The following is a 19,146-nucleotide window of genomic DNA, read 5'->3' as shown; positions in this document are numbered from 1 at the left end:
AGATTTCATGAGGGCTTTTCCAGTAAGTTAATGTTGCTTGGGTTTTATGTTTTATGTTGTACTTAGCACAAAGCCATTTTAAAAAAGTGTTATAAGGAAATATCTGAAAACATTCAGTCCATAGACCCTGGTGATAAAACGTCCCCCCCCCCACACAGTGGCTCACTCGGAACATACTCCTATGCAATAGTTTCCACAAATCAAACTCATATGAATATACGGAGGATACATAAGAATGCAAAATCAGGCCAAGCGTGCTGGCTTACCCTATAATCACAGCACTTTGGGAGGCCAAGGCAGGTGGATTGCTTGAGCACAGGAGTTCAAGACCAGCCTGGGCAACATAGTGAGACCTTCTCTCTACTACTAATAAAAAAAAATTAGCTGGGCATGGTGACTCATGCCTGTAGTCTTAGCTACTCAGGAAGCTGAGGTGGGAGGATCATTTGAGTCCTGGGGTTCAAGGCTATGGTGAGCCGTGATCACGCCACTGAACTGTACCCGGGGTGACACAGTGAGATCTTGTCTCAAAACAACAACAACAACGACTATGTTCTGAAGCATCACATTAGCCAGGGATTTCTGAACCTTACTTTGTACCAAATGTTACTTTAAGTTCTGCATCTGTATTATTAGGTTGGGTACAAAAGCAATCATGGTTTTTGCCATTATGTTTAATACTTTTGCACCAACCTAATAACTCACAGAATAATAAAAAAGCCTATGAGGTAGGTACAGTTTTCATCCTCATTTTACAAATGAGAAAAGGAGGCCAAGAATGATAAAGTCACTTTGTCCCACAGCCAGAAAGTAATGGAGCCAAGATTTGAACTTGGGCAGTTGACCTGCGTTCTTAGTCACCGTGCTTCCTGGGTGATTACTGTGACCCTTGTACTTGACAGTCTGCTGTCAATTACAAGAGCCATTTCTGTGTGTGCACTTGATTTCCTTGGGGTCTCCAGGGAAATGTAATTGTCTCCTCAAGTCCAGGCTTTCCTAGAAGACATGGTGATTGCACTGATAACCAGCGTTAGGAATGGCTTTGGGAAAGGTCAGTACCTGTGATTTATGGTTCTATCTTAGATTTTAGAATGCTGAGCAGGAAGTTTTTGTGCTTGCTGAAATCCTCACACATTTAAGTCTCATGATTGGTGAGGAGGCAGTGGTCCAAGGGAATGGATCGAAGGAGGTAATAAGATAAGCCAAATGTTTCAAAGGGAGTGAAAACTGTTGAATGTAAATACAGCTCAAGGAGGACTTCCCTATCTGAATAAAAAGGTGCAGATAATGGAGCCTATTTGTATGCATGGTGGCTTAATGATGTTGATGGTGATGATGATAGCTTTATACTATGAGAGTGCTCATTCTGGGCTAGGCAGTTTTCTCAGTGGGGTACAGATATTAATTTATTTACAGTGAGCCAGAGAAGTCTGCTGTAGCTTTTAATGCATCTGAAATGGGACACATGAACCCTTTAGGAATTTTTAGACTGATAATCAGGACAGTTTCCCAGAAATGGTTCATGAAAGGGATGAGATGGGCCCATGGTGTCTACCCCTTCCTAGCTGTGTGAACTTAGGCAACTTAACCTTCTCGTGCTGTTTCTCTATGGCTAGTGAGTGTAATTTTGTTGTTGTTGTTGTTTACTTTTGAGACGGTGTCTCAGTCGCCCAGGCTGGAGTGCAGTGGCTCAATCTTGGCTCACTGCAATCTCCTTCAAGTTATTCTCCTGCCTCAGCCTCCCAAGTAGTTAGGATTACAGGCATGCACCACCATGCCCGGCTACTTTTTGTATTTTCTGTAGAGATGGGGTTTCACCATGTTGGTCAGGCTGGTCTTGAACTCCTGACCTTAGGTGATCTGCCCACCTCGGCCTCCCAAAATGCTGGGATTACAGGTGTGAGCCACCACGCCCGGCCTAGTATGTGTAATTGACAATTGTTCCTACCTTAAAGGCTGTTATGAGAATTAAATGAGCTAATGCATGTAAAATGCATCTGCATAATATATAACACAGCTCCATAAATGTGAGTTGCTATTGTTGCCACCATTACCATGGCCACGTTTGCCGTTGATGATGTTCAACCACTGAAAAGCATCCTTTTCTTTCTTCTAGTAACTGTGTGTACTGAATGCTTCGCATCTGTCCCTACAGCACTTTTCAGGCTGTCACAATCCTGGGTCGTCGGGGGACTGTACCGAGCGCCCTTGCAGTGCTCGCAGCAGGGAAGAAGGAGCGAGCAGGGAGGAACTGAGGAGGGTCGGAGCGGAAGGGAGACCCAGAGACTGAGAGGAGAGAGGGGCTATAAGAAGAGAAACCAGTCGCAGCAAAACAGAACTCTCGACAAACGCACGCTCTCTTTGCGCTTTACGTTTCTTTGGACCTGGATGGAATTGTCTTATTTTACATCGCGGGACTGCACTGCGGACGGGGCGGGGCGGGGCGGGGCGGCCCAATGGCCCCCCTGGGGTTGCTCTGCTCCCCTTCACAGTCCCCTCCCGGCCCCGCCCCGCGATTGGCCGGCGCGCCCCGGGGCTGCCGCCGATTGGTGTTCGCCGGCCGGAGCCGCCGGGCTTAAAGAGGGGGCGGGGGCGCGCTGCCCAGCAGCTCTGCTATCCCCTCCGTGAGCCCTTCGCCGCTGAGCTCGCAGCCTCCCGCGCCAACCTCCGCCTCCGGTGTCCCGCCTCGGGCCGTCGCCCTCCAGCGACTCGCGAGCGTGGGAGAGGTACCTGGGCAGGCACTGTCCAGCCCGGGCCCAGGCACAGCCGTGAGGGGCGAGGCACGGGGACGAACTGGCGCCCACCATGGTGGCCACGTGCCTGCAGGTGGTGGGCTTCGTCACGAGCTTCGTGGGCTGGATCGGCGTCATCGTGACCACCTCCACCAATGACTGGGTGGTGACCTGCGGCTACACCATCCCCACCTGCCGCAAGCTGGACGAGCTGGGCTCCAAGGGGCTGTGGGCCGACTGCGTCATGGCCACGGGGCTGTACCACTGCAAGCCCCTGGTGGACATCCTCATCCTGCCGGGTAAGGACACGAGCTTGGCGGCGGCTCCCCAATCCTTATCCTCTGGGTAAAGAGCGGGATATTAGATGGCGGTCACAAAGACATTTTGGGGGCTTGTAGACCTTTGGGTTCGTTTTTGACATCCCTAGTCCCACCTTGTTATAGAAGAATTAGGCAGCCCCGAACTTAACTTCTCTAGGCCTCAGTATTCTTATTTGGAATTTGGGGTAAAGTGGCAATGTGGCCGGTGGTAACACTGGCCGAGTCCCCTTGAGAATGAACAAACCGGAATATATAATAGGAACTGAGTCCGTATTAATTACTGCGGCCCCAGCTCGCATCCTTCCACCGTCCGCTTCCCAAAGTGCTTCCCGCTCCCGCCCGGCCTTCCCCGGGGCGCCGAGCCTTCGCGTTAGATTCCGCCCGCAGAGGTGAGAAGGAGCGTGTAACACAAGTGGACAGGAGAATCGAACCGGCTTAGGCTGAGTTTCCCGGTCCTCATAGGATGGGCGAAGCGCCCCATTCAGGTTAGAGCCCTCCTAGCTCTGTCCGCCCAGCCGCTGAGCGATTCACGTCCAAGGCGTTCTGGGCTGCCTGGTTTGGGAAATGACAGGTTGGTTCCCGCACGTGCCCAGGGCCATCTCCGCTGCCCCCGCCCCTGCTGTGGGCGCGTCAGACCGCGGGGCTGCGGTGACGCCGGCTCCCGCACCGCGCTGCTGGGTTGGATAGGGACGAGCAGGGGCTCCTCGGAGGGCGGACTCCACTGGGGAGACACGGAGCGCGCCGCCGAGGGTCGCTCGCCGCCACCCCTCCAGCGTGCCTCAGAGTGGAAAGGGGAGCTAAAAATTGACAGCCTAACGCGGGCCAGGGGCCACATCTTCACATGTGTCCTGTGGAAACGTTCTGGGCGACAGTCTCAATTCAGATTCAAACCACGAGCCAGCTGGGCAATGGCGAGGTCGGGGGCACCCCCTTGGTTTTCTGCTGGAATCTCTGTCCTGCCCCAAAGGCATGTCCTTGTCCCGGTCTCTACAAGGTGGGATTCTGCCCCCCAGCCTTCGTGGATTGTGCTCACTTAAAGGATTTTCCCGGTTTCCTCAAGATGGGGAGAAACTTGTCCCTGAAGCCGCCAGTCAGATCAAAGACTCTGCTCGCCCCTTAAGCCTCCTCCAAGCACCCCCTATTTCCAGTCCTCGCAGTCGGAATCTGAATCCCTCCTTCCTCCTTGCTGCCTAGTCCTTGGCTCTTATCCCCACAAAGGCACATTATATCTTGTTTTTTGTTGATTGTTCGTGAGTGAAGTTCTCCCACTACGTTTTAAATTCCTTGAAGATAGAGATGGCATCCTGTTAATTCTCTTTGCTTCCTCTTCTGGACCTGGCATGGCCTCTGGCACACAATAGCTGCGGGCAGTGCTTGCCTGGCTTGCCTTACACTATCCTTTACTTCATTTTGAACTTTCAGAAGGCCAGAGGTCAACGAACCCAAATCTAGACTCAGCTTTGGCTAATGCTGGTGTTGGCAGACCCAGGCCAGCCTCCGGGATCCAGGACTCACAATCTGGGTGACGGGGGGACAAACTGCTAGCATCAGTGAACCACAGTTGTCTTCTTTTGAAAAAGTTAAAATCAGATCAACCACCCATCTTTCACGATTATTTGAGGATTAAATGAGATAAGAAATGTAATCTCCTTTGAGATAGTAGATGCTTCATGAATGGTAGCTATAGTATTTTATTAAAAGCTGGGCATGGTATTTGTAGGGATCTTTGAAGCATAAAATTACCTTTGCTTCCTTCTCCTGAAATTTACTGAGCATTCAGTGCCAAGTGGTTTGTTTCCAGAGAACAAAGGCTGTCCTCCCGAGGGGAGTGCATATTGGGGGAGTGGGGGGCGGTGCTAGTCCTTCCTGCCTTCCCCCTCCGTCACACTTTGGGTGGAGGCAGTAACAGTCCTCAGTCCCTATCTTTTGGTGTCCGGACATGGCCTTGGCACTGTAGCATGTGGACAGCCAGTGCCGTGTATTTCAGAACCTGCATTGCCAGTTGACTGCCTCCTTTGTGTGGGTGCTGGCTCTCTACAAGCCGCAGGGGCAGATGGCTGGGTCAGGGGATGGGCCTCAGACTTCCTGGAGCTCCTTTCTGGAGATCTTCAAGTCAGTCGATACTTGACTGATTATCTTTAATTCTGAAGGAGCTGAGATGGACAGTGCTGGAAGAGGGCCCTTGTGAAGTCCGAATTCTGGTAAAATGTACCTTGCTAAGAGACAGCGTTGAAGTTAGGACTTTGCACGTGAGGGTCCTGGTGTGTGAGGCAGATGCCGGACTAGTTTCCTGGCTTTGCTATGAACTCTGCCTCACCCAGGCCACTAGTACTAGTTCCTTCTGAACAAAAAAGGGAGAGTAATAAATGCGCCCCCCCCCTTTTTTAAGAGGACGGAGAGTTTTAATGAGAAACATTACATTTAAAAGTGAAACAAATTTGTCTATGAAATTCTCCCAGTGTCTTGTCAGAGTTATTCTAAATAAATATGACACATATTGTAATCTGTTTCTTAATAAAGTTTTTACTTGGCATTTTACTTGACAGGATAAAGTTCATGTAGTTTTTCTCTACTCTTCTGTTTTTCAGTTCTTTTATTCCTTGATTCGCAATTGTTTCCATGATCTGTTGTGGGCACTGTGTTAACTCCATGAATACGAAGGCAGGTGTCTGCCATCCAGGAACCCTGAGGGCTGGAGAGATGCCTTTTAAGCAATGATGGACAGCTGGGGAAGGATGCCCAGGGTACTGTGGGGGAGGCAGATGGCACCCAACCATTTAGGGGCAGGATCCATGAGGACAGCAGCCTCTGGGGAGACAGCAAAGCGAGGAAGCCTGAATTTTAGCTTAGTCTGGGTTAGGGCCACAGCCAATGTGAATGAAAGCACATGGTTAGGAGAAAATCACCTAGGACACCTGGAGATGAAAGCACTGCACTGAGACGGACAAAGAGCACCAATGATAACAATTAACCTTTTTTGAGGATTTGGTATAGGCACCGTTTTAAGCAGTGCATAAATTAACTAATGTAATCTTCAGTAGAATTCTATTAGAGAGATGCAGGTACTATTACATTATTATCAATACTTTATTTATTTATTTTGAGAAAGAGTCTTGCTCTGTCACCCAGGCTGGAGTGCAGTGGCTCTATCTCAGCTCACTGCAACCTCTGCCTCCCAGGTTCAAGTTATTCTCCTGCCTCAGCCTCTCCGAGTAACTGGGACTACAGGCGCACACCACCACACCAGGCTAATTTTTGTATTTTTAGTAGCGATGGAGTTTTGCCATGTTGGCCAGGCTGGTCTTGAACTCCTGACCTCAGAGGATTCACCTGCTTTGGCCTCCCAAAGTGCTGGGATTGTAGGTGTGAGCCACCGTGCCGGGCCTATTGTTACTTTATAGATGTGGAAAATAAGACATCATGGTTAAGTAACTTGCCCAAGGTCAGACAGGTAGAGCTATCAATAGCAGACTGGAATCAATAGAGGCCCTCACAGAATGATTCTTGGGAGATATGAGTTTTCATCTGAACTTTCTCATGGGGATGTAATAATATAAATGGACTCTTGGCCCCTCCATCCTGGAAGCTTGGCCAAGTGGCCTAAACCAGGGGTCCCCATTTAGTCTCTCCAGCCCCCTTTTTTCTTGCTGAGTTGTTTTAAAAGTTGAAAAGTGCTTAGTGACCTTGGACAATACTAGCACCTTCTAAGTCCTGGAATGGGCCAAGAGGGAGGAAGGGAGATGGTGCTGAATTCCCCTAAGGCAGGACTCAGGAAGCAAGAGAACCCCGTGGTCTAACCTTTCCCATCTGCTCTCTTGTTCCCAGGCTACGTGCAGGCCTGCCGTGCCCTGATGATTGCTGCCTCAGTCCTGGGTCTGCCAGCCATTTTACTGCTGCTGACTGTTCTTCCCTGCATCCGGATGGGCCATGAGCCCGGTGTGGCTAAGTACAGGCGGGCCCAGCTGGCTGGTGTTTTGCTCATTCTGCTGGGTAAGACAGCTTTCTCAATGGTACTCCACCTATGAGGGAGCCCGATGAATCTCAGATCTTATGGTTGCTGCCTTCTCAAGTTCAAGAGAAATGTGAAAGGAAGCCAAGTGAACCCAGTGGGGGATGGACCCCCACAATCTGTATCCCTTTGTATTTTACGGGCAGTTTACATAGAGAGCTAAGTAATGTCTCTGGGAGTCACTGAACATGAAGATAAGTTTAAAAAGAGAAAGAGAAAGAGGATTTTGAAGGTAGGAAATACCTAAGGGAAAGACCTGAAAGACGGAAGCCTTCCAGTCTTCACAGTGGAATCCTTTTTGAACACCTATGCCCAGGTCCCACAGCAGATCAATTGAATCAGAATTTTCTGGGCATCAGGCCAGGCAAAGATACTTTTTGAAAGCTTCCCAGGTGATGCTTATGTGCAGGCAAGACTGAGAAACTCAGTTAATAAAGAAGGAGGCCGAGGTGGGCGGATCACCTGAGGTTGGAAGTTCAAGACCAGCCTGGCCAAAATGGTGAAACACCATCTCTACTAAAAATACAAAAATTAGCCAGGTATGGTGGTGCATGCCTGTAATCCCAGCTAATCGATGGGGGGCTGAGGCAGAAGAATCATTTGAACCCAGGAGGCAGAGGTTGCGGTGAGCTTAGATCGCGTTACTGCATTCCAGCCTGGGTGACAGAGTGCAACTCCAAAAAAAAAAAAAAAAAAAAAAAAAAGAAAGAAAAAAGTAAAGAGGAGGGCAAGAGAAAAGTCAGGAGTTGAGGGTGGTTAGACCACCAGGTGATGGCTCCATCCTTTAACTCAGCAAGCCTTCCTTGAGCATGTGGGCCAGGCACCATGGCAGGTACTGGGGTCACTGGGGAAAATAGGCTGTCTTTGCTTTGAGTGTACTTGGACACCTCAATAGAATATGGTATGTATTCATGTAGAAAAGGTATACAGGCTGTGCATACACATAGGAAGACACCTAACCCGGACTGGATGAGTTTCCAGAGCAGAAGAACCCAGCAATAAGCCCTGAGACTTGAAGAGAAGGTGGGCTGGTCATAAATTGAGGGGAGGGACAGTCCGGGGACAGGAAATGGCCTGTGCTCATTTGGTTTTGCTGATTATACCTGCACATGGAGGGCTTCATTTAACAACCTATGGAGGGTCCTTCTAGCTCTACTCTCGTCAGTGATTTCATTTCTCTCCATTTTTATCCCCTCAGATGCTAGTTTTATCAGCACATTCTAAATCCTAATAGACGATATGAATTTTAAGAACAACAGCTCTTGTTGCAAAGTGCACGTATCAGTGAGAAGAAATTAGTCTGGGTATGGGTTAGATATAAAATCATGTTCTTCTGAAACAAGGTGTTCATACCCCCAGACTGGCATAGCAGATGATGAATTTGAGGGGTAAGAATAGGCGTCAGGATTCTGTGTGGGTTGACGCCACTTAGTGGTGGCTACCTCCCATCTGGAGGCCTCACGCTCAGTGACACCAGTCAGGTGAGGGGACATGAGAGGCGGGGCACCGTTTTCCAGGATTGCAAAGGGACGGAGGTTTGCAGGTTCTTGTGAAGCCACAGGTGTGTGTGTGTGTGTGTGTAGGTGTGTGTGTGTGTTTACGTGTTAACAGGAGTGAAAAGACCACTGTAATTTCCAGAGAAAAATCTGAATGTGGAAATTTTGGTTCCAGCCACAAAGAATTTGTGTGCCAGTATCACACGGAACACATATCAGCATCCGGTGCTTTATCTGACTTACAGGTGCCCCCTCTTGCCCTGCTCTATGGAGGTCAGATCTGTGTGTCCGACTCCCTTTCCAACAGGAAAGTCAAAGCTCCACAAGTAAACTGGGTTTGCAGAATCCAGGTGAAATCCTTCTCCTAGACACTTGCTGTTTGTTACTTTCCTCACATTCTCACAGAAGCCCCAGAAGGTTCTCCTGGGCTCTGAGGATGGCAGAGCCAAAAGATGGGCCTGTTGTATTGGGTGCTCATGTTTAGAAATTCTGGCCTTCCGTATGAGTGTCACAGGTATCCACAAGTAAGAGAACACACTAAAACAAACACACAAACCCTGGAAAAATAGAGGGATAAAAGCAAAGTATACATAGATAGTTTTAAAAAAAAACTACCTTAAAAGCAGCTGGTGGTTTGAAACTTCCTAGCTGAATTTGTTTTTCTTTGTCTTCTAAAAGTGGGTTAATATAGTCAGAATCACAGAGGAAGAAAGTGAGGTGGGACTGGGGAGTGGGTGAGTGCCTCAGTCCCTGTTTGCCTGTCTGGAGTGAAACTATGGGGGAGGTAGGACATTGAGGGATCTGACCCCACCCAAGGAGGCTGCCCATTTCCGGACACTCCCTGGAGTCCCCTCATTGCACTTTTATGGCCTTGCATTTCCGATATTGTCTGCCTGTTTTGCTCCTATCAGGATTTATTTCTCAGTGGGTCACCACTGCCTTTGGGTTGGATGTTGTTTTCACTGGAATGAGCTAGCTCTGGAAATGTAAAGCTCATTGTCTCAGGCGTGGCACCTGCTGATCTCCTCTAGGTCTTCTCACCACGGAGCCCCAAGTGCCTTGTTTCCCCTGTTGGCAGTGGTGGGAGGAGCACGGGGAGTGAAGGCTCCCTTTGTGTTCCTCTGGACTGTTTTCTGTCACTCCCTCAGAGAAGCCAGCACTAGGCCTGGGCAGGGTCCTCAGGGTCACTGAATGGGGCTGAGCGAAAACCTCATTCAACTAAAGAAGATGAGGCATCCCCTGGAGTTCAGGGGCCTGGGAACTGGACACAGTATCACAGCTAGTCCTGGTATGGGAACTGTGAACACTGCTAATTAAAATCTGTTTTTTCTGACCCTGAAAATCTGTAATTATTTTTGTGAAACCTTTAAAAAATTATGTGTGTTGTACAGCGTTATCTTCTCAGCAGTTACATTTAATGGTGTGAGGATTTGGTTCCTGCTGTGGAGGAAGAAATAGGAGCCAGTTGCTTCTAAAGCCAGATGAATAGCGCAGGAGCAGCAGGCTCTCAGATCTGTGGTGGATTTGAGGCTAATCTGTTTGTGGCTTTCCTTTTTTCTTTCTTTTTTTTTTTTTTTGAGACGGAGTCTTGCTCTGTCACCCAGGCTGGAGTGCAGTGGCCGGATCTCAGCTCACTGCAAGCTCCGCCTCCTGGGTTTACGCCATTCTCCAGCCTCAGCCTCCCGAGTAGCTGGGACTACAGGCGCCCGCCACCTCGCCCGGCTAGTTTTTTTGTATTTTTCAGTAGAGACGGGGTTTCACCGTGTTAGCCAGGATGGTCTCCATCTCCTGACCTCGTGATCCGCCCGCCTCGGCCTCCCAAAGTGCTGGGATTACAGGCTTGAGCCACCGCGCCCGGCCTGTTTGTGGCTTTTCAAGAGTTCCTGCCAAGGCAGGAGGTGCCTATGCCCTGAATTGTTTGATCTTATCAGTTGGAATCAGATCCAACTGTGCTGAATCTGGAATCTACGACTTTCTGGCTGTGTGAACTAGGGCAGTTTCTTAATGTCTCTGGGCCCTTCCACAAAATGGGAACAATAACGCCTGCTTCTCAAGTTAGTAAAAACAGTGAAGTGATGTGTGAAAATTATTTAGCATAGGATCTGGCACATAGTAAGTGCTCAATAAATGGTTGCTATTATTTTTGTTATTGTTGGTTAGCTGGTTAAAAAAATACCCAGAGAGCAGCTGGGTATTCTTCCAATCATGTCTAATTTCCTTATTTTTATTTTTTTGTTTTTTGAGATGGAGCTTTGCTCTGTTGCCCAGGCTAGAGTGCAGTGGTGCAATCTTGGCTCACTGCAACTTCTGCCACGCGGGTTCAAGCGATTCTCCTGCCTCAGGCTCCCGACTAGCTGGGATTACTGGCATGTGCCACCATGTCTGGCTAATTTTTGTATTTTTTGTAGAGATGGAGTTTCACCATATTGGGCAGGCTGCTCTCAAACTCCTGAGCTGTAAGCCACCGCACCCGGCCAAGAAGGTCTTTAAGAACATTTTTATTGTGGAACATATCAGACCTATGTAAAATTAGAGGAATAGTATAATAAACCCCTGTGAACCCAACCTCCTCAACATGATCAACTTATGACGGTAATACATGCTTCATCTTTCCACTTCTCCATTTCTTCCAGTCTTTAGATTTTTTAAAGGAAATCTTAGCATATCAAGGAAGGTTTTTTTTTTTTTTTTGCTATTACTAATGTAAGAAGTCAAAATAATTTAAATGACTTTAATGAAAATTTTGCTTTGTGCTAGAAATTGTGCTTTTGAAAGTTCTTTCAGGGTTGGGCGTGGTGACTCACGCCTGTAATCCCAGCATTTTGGGAGGCTGAGGTGGGTGGATCACCTGAGGTCAGGAGTTCGAAACCAGCCTGACCAACATGGAGAAACCCTGTCTCTACTTAAAATATAAAATTAGCTGGGCATGGTGGTACACGCCTGCATTCCCAGCTACTCGGGAGGCTGAGGCAGGAGAATTACCTGAACCCAGGAGGCAGAGGTTGCGGTGAGCTGAGATCGCGTCATTGCACTCCAGCCTGGGCAACAAGAGTGAAACTCCGTCTCAAAAAACAGAAAACAAAAAAACCAACCAAAAAACACAAAATACAAAAATTAGCCAGGTATGGCAGGTGCCTGTAATCCCAGCTACTTGGGAGGCTGAGGCACAAGAATTGCTTGAACCCACGTGGTGGAGTCTGCAGTGAGCTGAGATCATGCCACTGCACTCCAGCCTGGGCAACAGAGTGAGACTGTCTCAAAAAAAAAAAGACCTTTCAGTGGAAAGTGACAAAGCTTGAGAAAAGGTTCATTGGGGCTAAGGTGTGGTATTTCACGCCTGTAATCTAGCACTTTGGAAGGGCAACATGGGCAGATTGCTTGAGCCCAGGAGTTTGAGACCAGCCTGGCCAACATGGCAAAACCCCATCTCTACTAAAAATACAAAAGTTAGGCCAGCCTGGTGGTATGCACCTGTGATCCAGCTACTCAGGAGGCTGAGGATTGATGCTCAGGAGAACGAGGCTGCAGTGAGTTGAGATTGCACCACTGCCCTCCAGCCTGGGTGACAGAGACCCTATCTAAAAAAAAAAAAAGAAAAAAAAAGTAGGTTTATTGGAAGGAGGAAGAAATGTCAGTGCCCACTGATCTTGTCTTTCTCTGTCTCTTTGTCTGTCTGTCTGTCTGTCTCTCAGTTGTTACCTCCAAAGTCAAACACACCTGTATTGATTTTTTTTAACTTTGTGTTTGTTTAACTCCATGTATTACCATGTGTCATCTCATCTCTAAAGAGATTAAAAGCCACACTTACATTTCCTTGCTTTAAAATGGACTTCTCAAATATTCTGTGTTTGGTCATGTCACCATCATTCTTAGTTTTTAACAAGGCATATCTTATCAATTAAATAATGTATTGTATTGCATTATTTGAAACTTGTTCTCAAAAGAGGCAAACAGTTTTATTCTTTGAAGAGCAAGGAATCCTACGTATGAGAGGACCAGGTTTAGCTATATCTGTCTTTACATAGTGAAGCTTTCTTCTCCCTTCCCTTTCTCTCTCCTTCTCTTCCTCCTTCTCCGCCTTCTCATTTTTAGCTAAGAATATGCCTCAGTTTTACTTTCTGTTCTCCAACAACAAATGGTACCCCCCCAATCTTGTGTAGTTAACTATTGCATCTTCTGAAGGTAGAAGAGGAGAAAGACTGAAAAATCTGAGTGCTAAAATCACTGTCTTGTTTTTAGAGACTTAATTTAAAAATACATTCTGATGATGTAAAAAGAAAAAGAACAAAAATTTCCTTTGTCTTTCTTCAGTTTTCTTGACCTTACAGGTAACTGACTTTTTAGAAAAACATTTTCTTTACTTTTCCAAAATGACAGAGAGAACCATTCCATACTCATCTTTTTGGGTTTGCAAGCAAAATGAATCTATCAGACCTTTTATATCTTTAAGAAAGGCAATTTTTTTGGCCAGTTCTATTACTATTTCACATGTTTTTAAGTTAAGTAATGATTTGACTCGCATTTTTAACTTTACTGGACAAAACATATCCTTTTCTTCCTTGAAACCATTGCTGAAATTGAGTAAATTCTCCTTTTTTAGTTTTTAAACGTTTTTCATTTTGAGTTCAATTGAAGGTCACTGTTTTCAGTGAGCCTTTCATTTCCTTTCGTGTTGTGTGGTAGTCTGTCATTTTTTAGTGGTTTTGATGTGATTCATCTTTGAGAGCCACAGGAATTCCACCCAGGGTTCATTTGTCTCCTAGGAAGTAAGGAGCCTGTTGGCACTCATTTGCCTTGTTTTGTGTGAATTATAAGAGAAGGAAATCTTTAATGAGGTCAATGATGAGCTTGCGACTTTAAGTGTGTTAAACTCACAATAAGATTTTATGTCTTTGGACCTCAGTTTTGGTGTGTATGAAGTGAAAGGTGGAATTGAAATGAGACTACTTCTCATCCATCCATCCATTCGTTCCCCCGTTCACTCATCCATCCCTATGGAGGTTCATTGTATGAAATGTTTAGACCTTTTTCTGATTTTTCCCTTTTTCTAATGATTTATATTGGAATAAAACCTAACAAAATCCCTAAAATACTCAAAACCAAGACTGATGGTTACTTTTGGGATATTGAGCCTAATTATTTCCCTGTGTGAAGATAATCTTGTTTTATTATTTGCTTAAGGGAACAATTAAATGAATTTAGAGGCAGTTTCTTGTCTTATTCTATAAAATCTAAACTAAACCTGAACGTTACGTTTACATTGGATGTGGGGAATGCTTTCCTGCACGTGTGTGCACATGTGCTGTATGTGTAAATACAGTACAGTTGAAAAATATAAAACTTGATTTGAACCCTGAGTTGTTTTGAGACCAGTTAATTGTTTATAGGAAAGATCAGTTAGCTTGAACCATATCAGTTGTTTGGGAATTAGAACTTTTTTCCCTACAGAATTCAGCTTTTCACTCCCCTTCTTTTTCCTCTAAACAAGCCTGGGTGTTTGGAAGCCCTTGCTAGGTTGCTGTTATTGCCCGCAGCAAAATGAATGCCCACTTTTGAGGTTTGGGGCTGTGTAAGTAGATTGTGTATGCTATGGAAAATCTACGGTAGTTCTCTCTGGTTGAAACCCTCCAAAAGAGGATTTTAGTCCCCTGTTCTGACAGAGAAAAAGGTTTTTCTCTGTGTCTTGCTGAAAGTAGAGACTCTGATAATAGCCAAGCAATTCTCCAAGAGTGCCTGGTTTGGAATCCATGTCAGAGAAGAGAAAGAAAAAGACTTTCCCCTGCATCTGAGGTTTGCAAAGTCCTGAGCTAGAAAGGGAGGTTTCAGGTAAACATTGCTCTTCTTGAACATTCTAGTCACAGAAGGAAAATACATCTTCTCATGGTATCTCATATGAAAATATTACAGAAGCTGGCATGACTGTGCTTACATTTTAAGAAAAAGGAAACATTAGCATATGGATAGATTTTAGCTGCTTTTTTTTTTTTTTTTTTTTTTTAACACAGAATCTTGCCCTGTTGCCCAGGCTGGAGTGCAGTGGTGAGATCTCACTGCATGCAACCTCTGCCTTCCGGGTTCAAGCAATTCTCCCTGCCTCAGCCTCCTAAGTAGCTGGGATTACAGTTGTCCACCATCCATGCCTGGCTAATTTTTATATTTTTCAGTAGAAACGAGGTTTTGCCATGTTGGCCAGGGTAGTCTTGAACTCCTGATCTCAGGTGATCCGCCCACCTTGGCCTCCCAAAGTGCTGGGATTACAGGTGTGAGCCACCATGCCTGGCCAATTTTAGCTTCTTAGATAATCTATAAATAATTAATGGAGTGAATTTGGGCTGTTAGAAAGCCAATCTGGGCAATTCATAGTTTTTCAAATTAACTCTCTTCCTTCTGATTTCCTCTTGAGATCTATTCTTTTTAAGGATAGAGATCATATATTTTTATGTGTATCTATACCCAGCTTGTGGGAGTGGTTTAATCTATTGCCAATAAGAATCTATGTTACAAGCAACACAAATGTGATGAGACTGTTTAAAAGGTCTTTCAAAATGGATAAGACCAATCCTTTTTTCCATTTAGAACTAATATACAAGGCTGTTAGATTTGATTGCTTATGTTAAATTATATTTCTTCTCTGCGGGCATAGAGAGTAAGTTAGAAAATCACTCACCGTGAGTAGAAATCAGAAAAAAGCTTGCTGAGTTGAATGTGATAAGGGTATCCCTGGTGGCAAACGTCACACTGGCAGTGCAGTAGTCTCTCTTAATTTGTTGATGGAAACCTCATTGTTATTATTATTATTGTTATTATTTTTCTGTCTGCCAACTTTAATGTGCCATCTCAACTTAAAGAGGTTTGGAGTTACTTTGTCTAGAGCTGTGTTGTTCAGTACAGTAGCCACTAGCTACATGTGGCCATTTAAATTAAAATTAGTGAAAATTCAAAATTCAGTTCTTCATCTCAATAGTCTCATGACAAATGATCAATGGTCCCACATAACTTGTGGCTACTCCATTTGACAGTGCTGGTCTAGAGATTTGAAAAAAATATAAAAAAGTCTTTATAGCCTCTTGCCTGCCCATGTTTTGTTACTTTGCTTATAAAGAGGTGAAAAACTACATGATGTATAAGCTGTTTCTTATTTTACTCTATAAAATCAAAACCAAAATGAAGATTAGATTGATTGGTGCAAAACCACAAGTAAAGTTCTACCATTTTGACCCCTGAATGGGTGAGTTTTTCTACTCCAAGGACTGTTCATTTGTGTGTTGGGATTTTGTGATTGTGAACAGCGTAACACAAACTTGAACCTTTATCTGGTACTCCATTTTCATCTAGCAACATTCACCACAACAGAGAAATTTCATACCTTCTCCAGATCTTTGTAATGTGAATTGACCAAACTGAGAAAATAGAGTGGAAAATTGAGGTGGCTGCCATCTCGTTTCTCATTTTTGAATAGCTCAGATAATTCAGCCATTCAACTGGTCTACATTGAGCACATACTATTTGCCTCGTACCAAGGTAGACATAAGTAAGACATGGACCCTACCTTCAAGGAACTCAGAGAGCTTACAATGACACATAGATATGTAAAGCAATAATTATAATATAATTAGGTAAGTATATTAATTTTAGAATTATAACTAGATATGAAGTGTTGATATACAAGTAAATACAAATAAATATTTTTTGGACTTAAATGGTTTATTTCTAGGTCTTTACATTGGAATTATTTTGTTTCTGCCACCTGCTGAAAAAAATAAGGACCCAACAGTCAGCTTCTTCTACAGATGCCAACTGCTACATATTGGTTCAGTGTTGAGGGAGCAGAGCCGTGTGTATGGAGCTTTTTGGAGCTGGTTGGAAGCCACAAGTGTGTGTAGGTGGAGTGAGTGGGTTGGTGTGTGATGGGTGCACCCAGTCACGGCCTCTCCATGTCTCTCCAGCTCTCTGCGCCATTGTTGCCACCATCTGGTTCCCTGTGTGCGCCCACCGTGAGACCACCATCGTGAGCTTTGGCTACTCCCTGTATGCAGGCTGGATTGGTGCTGTGCTGTGCCTCGTGGGTGGCTGTGTCATCCTCTGCTGCGCTGGAGATGCCCAGGCCTTTGGTGAAAACCCTTTCTACTACTCTTCGGGCTCTAGCTCCCCAACGCATGCCAAGAGTGCCCATGTATAAGAGGGCTTCCCGGCTGCCCACAGAGGTGCTGTAGATGCTGGGCTCAGGGCCCTAGGTTTGCTAGTCACAGTGTGGGGGAAGCCCACTCCTTTGCCAGGCTTTAAAGCCAAAGGTCTAGAAAAGCATCCTGTCTGGCATTTTGTAGTCTTAACTTCTCTCCCTTTCCCCCATCTTTTGGTTGCCTTTAAAGAAATCTCTAGCTCAGATAATGCCCATACATTTTTTCTCATGGCATTGCCAAATATTAGCTCTTTTCTTGGGCATTCCTTTGCTGTTTATTAAAAATATATATATTTTGTTTCTTTAAATTTCAAATGTTTTGCAAACATCACTGAATTAGGTGGGGGTGGGGAAGAGAAATACAAGACATTCTTTTTTTTTTTTTTAAAATGGGGCCTCACTCTGTTACTCAGGCTGGAGTGCCGTGGTGTGATCTCGGCTCACTGTAGCCTCAACCTCCCAGGCTCAAGTGATCCTCCTGCCTCAGCCTCCCAAGTAGCTGGGACTACAGGTGTCCACCACTACACTCAGCTAATTTTTAAGTTTTTTGTAGAGATGAGGGCTCCCTGTGTTGCCCAGGTTGATCTAGAACTCCTGGACTCAAAGTATCCTCCCGCCTCGGCCTCCCAAAGTGTTGGGATTATAGGAGTGAGTCACCACACCGGTCAAGACACTTTTCAAACTGTTACAGCTGACAATGGGAGCCTCATAAAGATGGCTTTTGTTTCTTCCCTTCAAGGTCATTTACTTGTACGAGACAGAAAAAGATAGCAATGGGGACATGGGATGCGGGAGGGAGGGGAATAGTGGAACTTTCTTTCCATGGGGAACTTTCCCTTTTGTAAGCTGAGGGCCAGGGGTAGGGATATTTTTTAGTTTGTGATTTTACATTTATCTGTACATACTTTTTCAAGATTGATCGTTTTTATAACCATGATTTCCTGAAATCCTCAATTCATCAATATGAAGGAAATGAACCACATAGACTTTATGCAATAAATAACAGTGCAAGTGAGTATAACTTTAACTGATGTTCCACAAAACATTTTTGATTTCAGGTTTGTATGATGTAGTTTTTAATCCTACATTTTCATATGCTTCAAACTAACACATTTTTAAAGCTTTCCCCCACTTTTCTCTCTATTTGCATTGTTAGCCATTTTGAAGTGATGTTGTTTAACATAAATTGTACTGTTGAATTTGGCTTTACGGGTGTAAACACTGATGGTATATCAGTATCTGAGACCCCAAACTCTCCAAATACTGATGGTGCATTTTATTCTTTAAGTGAAATCTGTGCAATAAAATAACAGACTGTCTGCAAAACTGGCCTTCGATCTTCTGTTGTATCCAGAGGTATCATTATTGATTTAAAAAAAAATCTCATTAATCTCTACTGGTAATTTATAGGTATTCAGTGATTTCAAAAACAAGTAATTCTGCATTGCCTTGAATAATTAAAAAGTTATATTTTATTCACTGTATCGTGGTGGTAACTTGTGGTCATGAAAGCATAACCTCCGTGCTCTCTAGGTTTCTGAAGTGGGATGACTTTATGGCATCTTTAATCATCGATCAGTGGGCAGCAATCAGAAACAAAGTTCTCAGCATTGTGCAGTTAATGTCCTTCATCTACTTTGAACACTTAGTAAAGGAATTGATTGGCTAGGTATCAAAGGAGAATTAAAGAAACCTATTTTATTGGATCATTAAGTAATAATATCTAAATACATTTCGTTCAAACATACATATGTAGCTGTTTGGACATTTTGGACAAAGACACATTGAATTGATTTTTATTTGTTTTCTGTTCCAGAAACTCTCAAGTTACGGGCCTGGTTTAAGAAAACACATTACAATCTATTTTGGCAGACTTCTTCCAAATAAAATACTAATTTCATTAGCTGATAGTATAATAATAGGCAAACATTTCCTCTTTGGAAATACCAATTTGGGCTAGCCATTTTGCAGAAATTTGTGTAGTTTTGATTATAACCTGTTGGAAAGTATTTCTAAATTACTTATACATAAAAGATAATCTTTTTTTGTTTGTTTTTTTGAGAAGAAGTCTTGCTCTGTTGCCCAGGCTGGAGAGCAGTGGTGCGAGCTCACCTCGCTGCAACCTCTGCCCCTTGCCCCTTGGGTTCAAGCGATTCTTGTGCCTCAGCCTCCCAAGTGCTGGGACTGCAGGTATGAGGTATGTGCCATCACACCTGGCTAGTTTTTGTATTTTTAGTGGAGGCAGGGTTTTGCCATGTTGGCTGGGCTGGTCTGGAACTCCTGGCCTCAAGTGATCCTCCTGCATCAACCTCCCAAAGTGCTGGAATTACAGGTGTGAGCTACCGTGCCTGGCCATAGAAGACAATTTTTATGTTAACTAAAATATTTGCTTAGCTATAATATAGCTTTT

General features: G+C 44.8%; 1 protein-coding gene across 2 annotated transcripts; it reads left to right on the top strand.

The window, feature by feature from the left end:
• The first annotated feature begins 2,606 nt into the window (after positions 1 to 2,606).
• Positions 2,607 to 18,649, top strand: CLDN11 (claudin 11). 2 transcript variants are annotated; one of them, XM_023213461.3, is made up of 3 exons: positions 2,607 to 3,031; positions 6,878 to 7,042; positions 16,504 to 18,062. In XM_023213461.3, exons 1-3 carry the CDS (start codon positions 2,806 to 2,808, stop codon positions 16,734 to 16,736), a joined length of 624 nt encoding a protein of 207 aa, XP_023069229.1. In that variant the 5' UTR covers positions 2,607 to 2,805; the 3' UTR covers positions 16,737 to 18,062. The 2 variants fall into 2 exon arrangements, with proteins under 2 accessions (XP_023069229.1, XP_023069230.1); XM_023213462.3 differs by lacking the exon at positions 2,607 to 3,031 and adding an exon at positions 4,960 to 5,071 and having other exon boundaries at positions 16,504 to 18,649.
• The last annotated feature ends 497 nt before the right edge of the window (positions 18,650 to 19,146 follow it).

This window comes from Piliocolobus tephrosceles, chromosome 2, assembly GCF_002776525.5.
Source record: "Piliocolobus tephrosceles isolate RC106 chromosome 2, ASM277652v3, whole genome shotgun sequence".
Classification (NCBI taxonomy): domain Eukaryota; kingdom Metazoa; phylum Chordata; class Mammalia; order Primates; family Cercopithecidae; genus Piliocolobus; species Piliocolobus tephrosceles.
The sequence above is the reverse complement of the archived record's forward strand: the minus strand, read 5'-3'. Positions and strand labels throughout refer to the sequence as shown.

Excerpts from the sequence above, each read along its gene's own strand:
- CLDN11 (XM_023213461.3), top strand. The coding sequence starts at position 2,806 with ATGGTGGCCACGTGCCTGCAGGTGGTGGGCTTCGTCACGAGCTTCGTG. Across the intron at positions 3,032-6,877 it reads GGACATCCTCATCCTGCCGG|GCTACGTGCAGGCCTGCCGT; the intron begins GTAAGGACACGA and ends TCTTGTTCCCAG. Across the intron at positions 7,043-16,503 it reads TGTTTTGCTCATTCTGCTGG|CTCTCTGCGCCATTGTTGCC; the intron begins GTAAGACAGCTT and ends ATGTCTCTCCAG.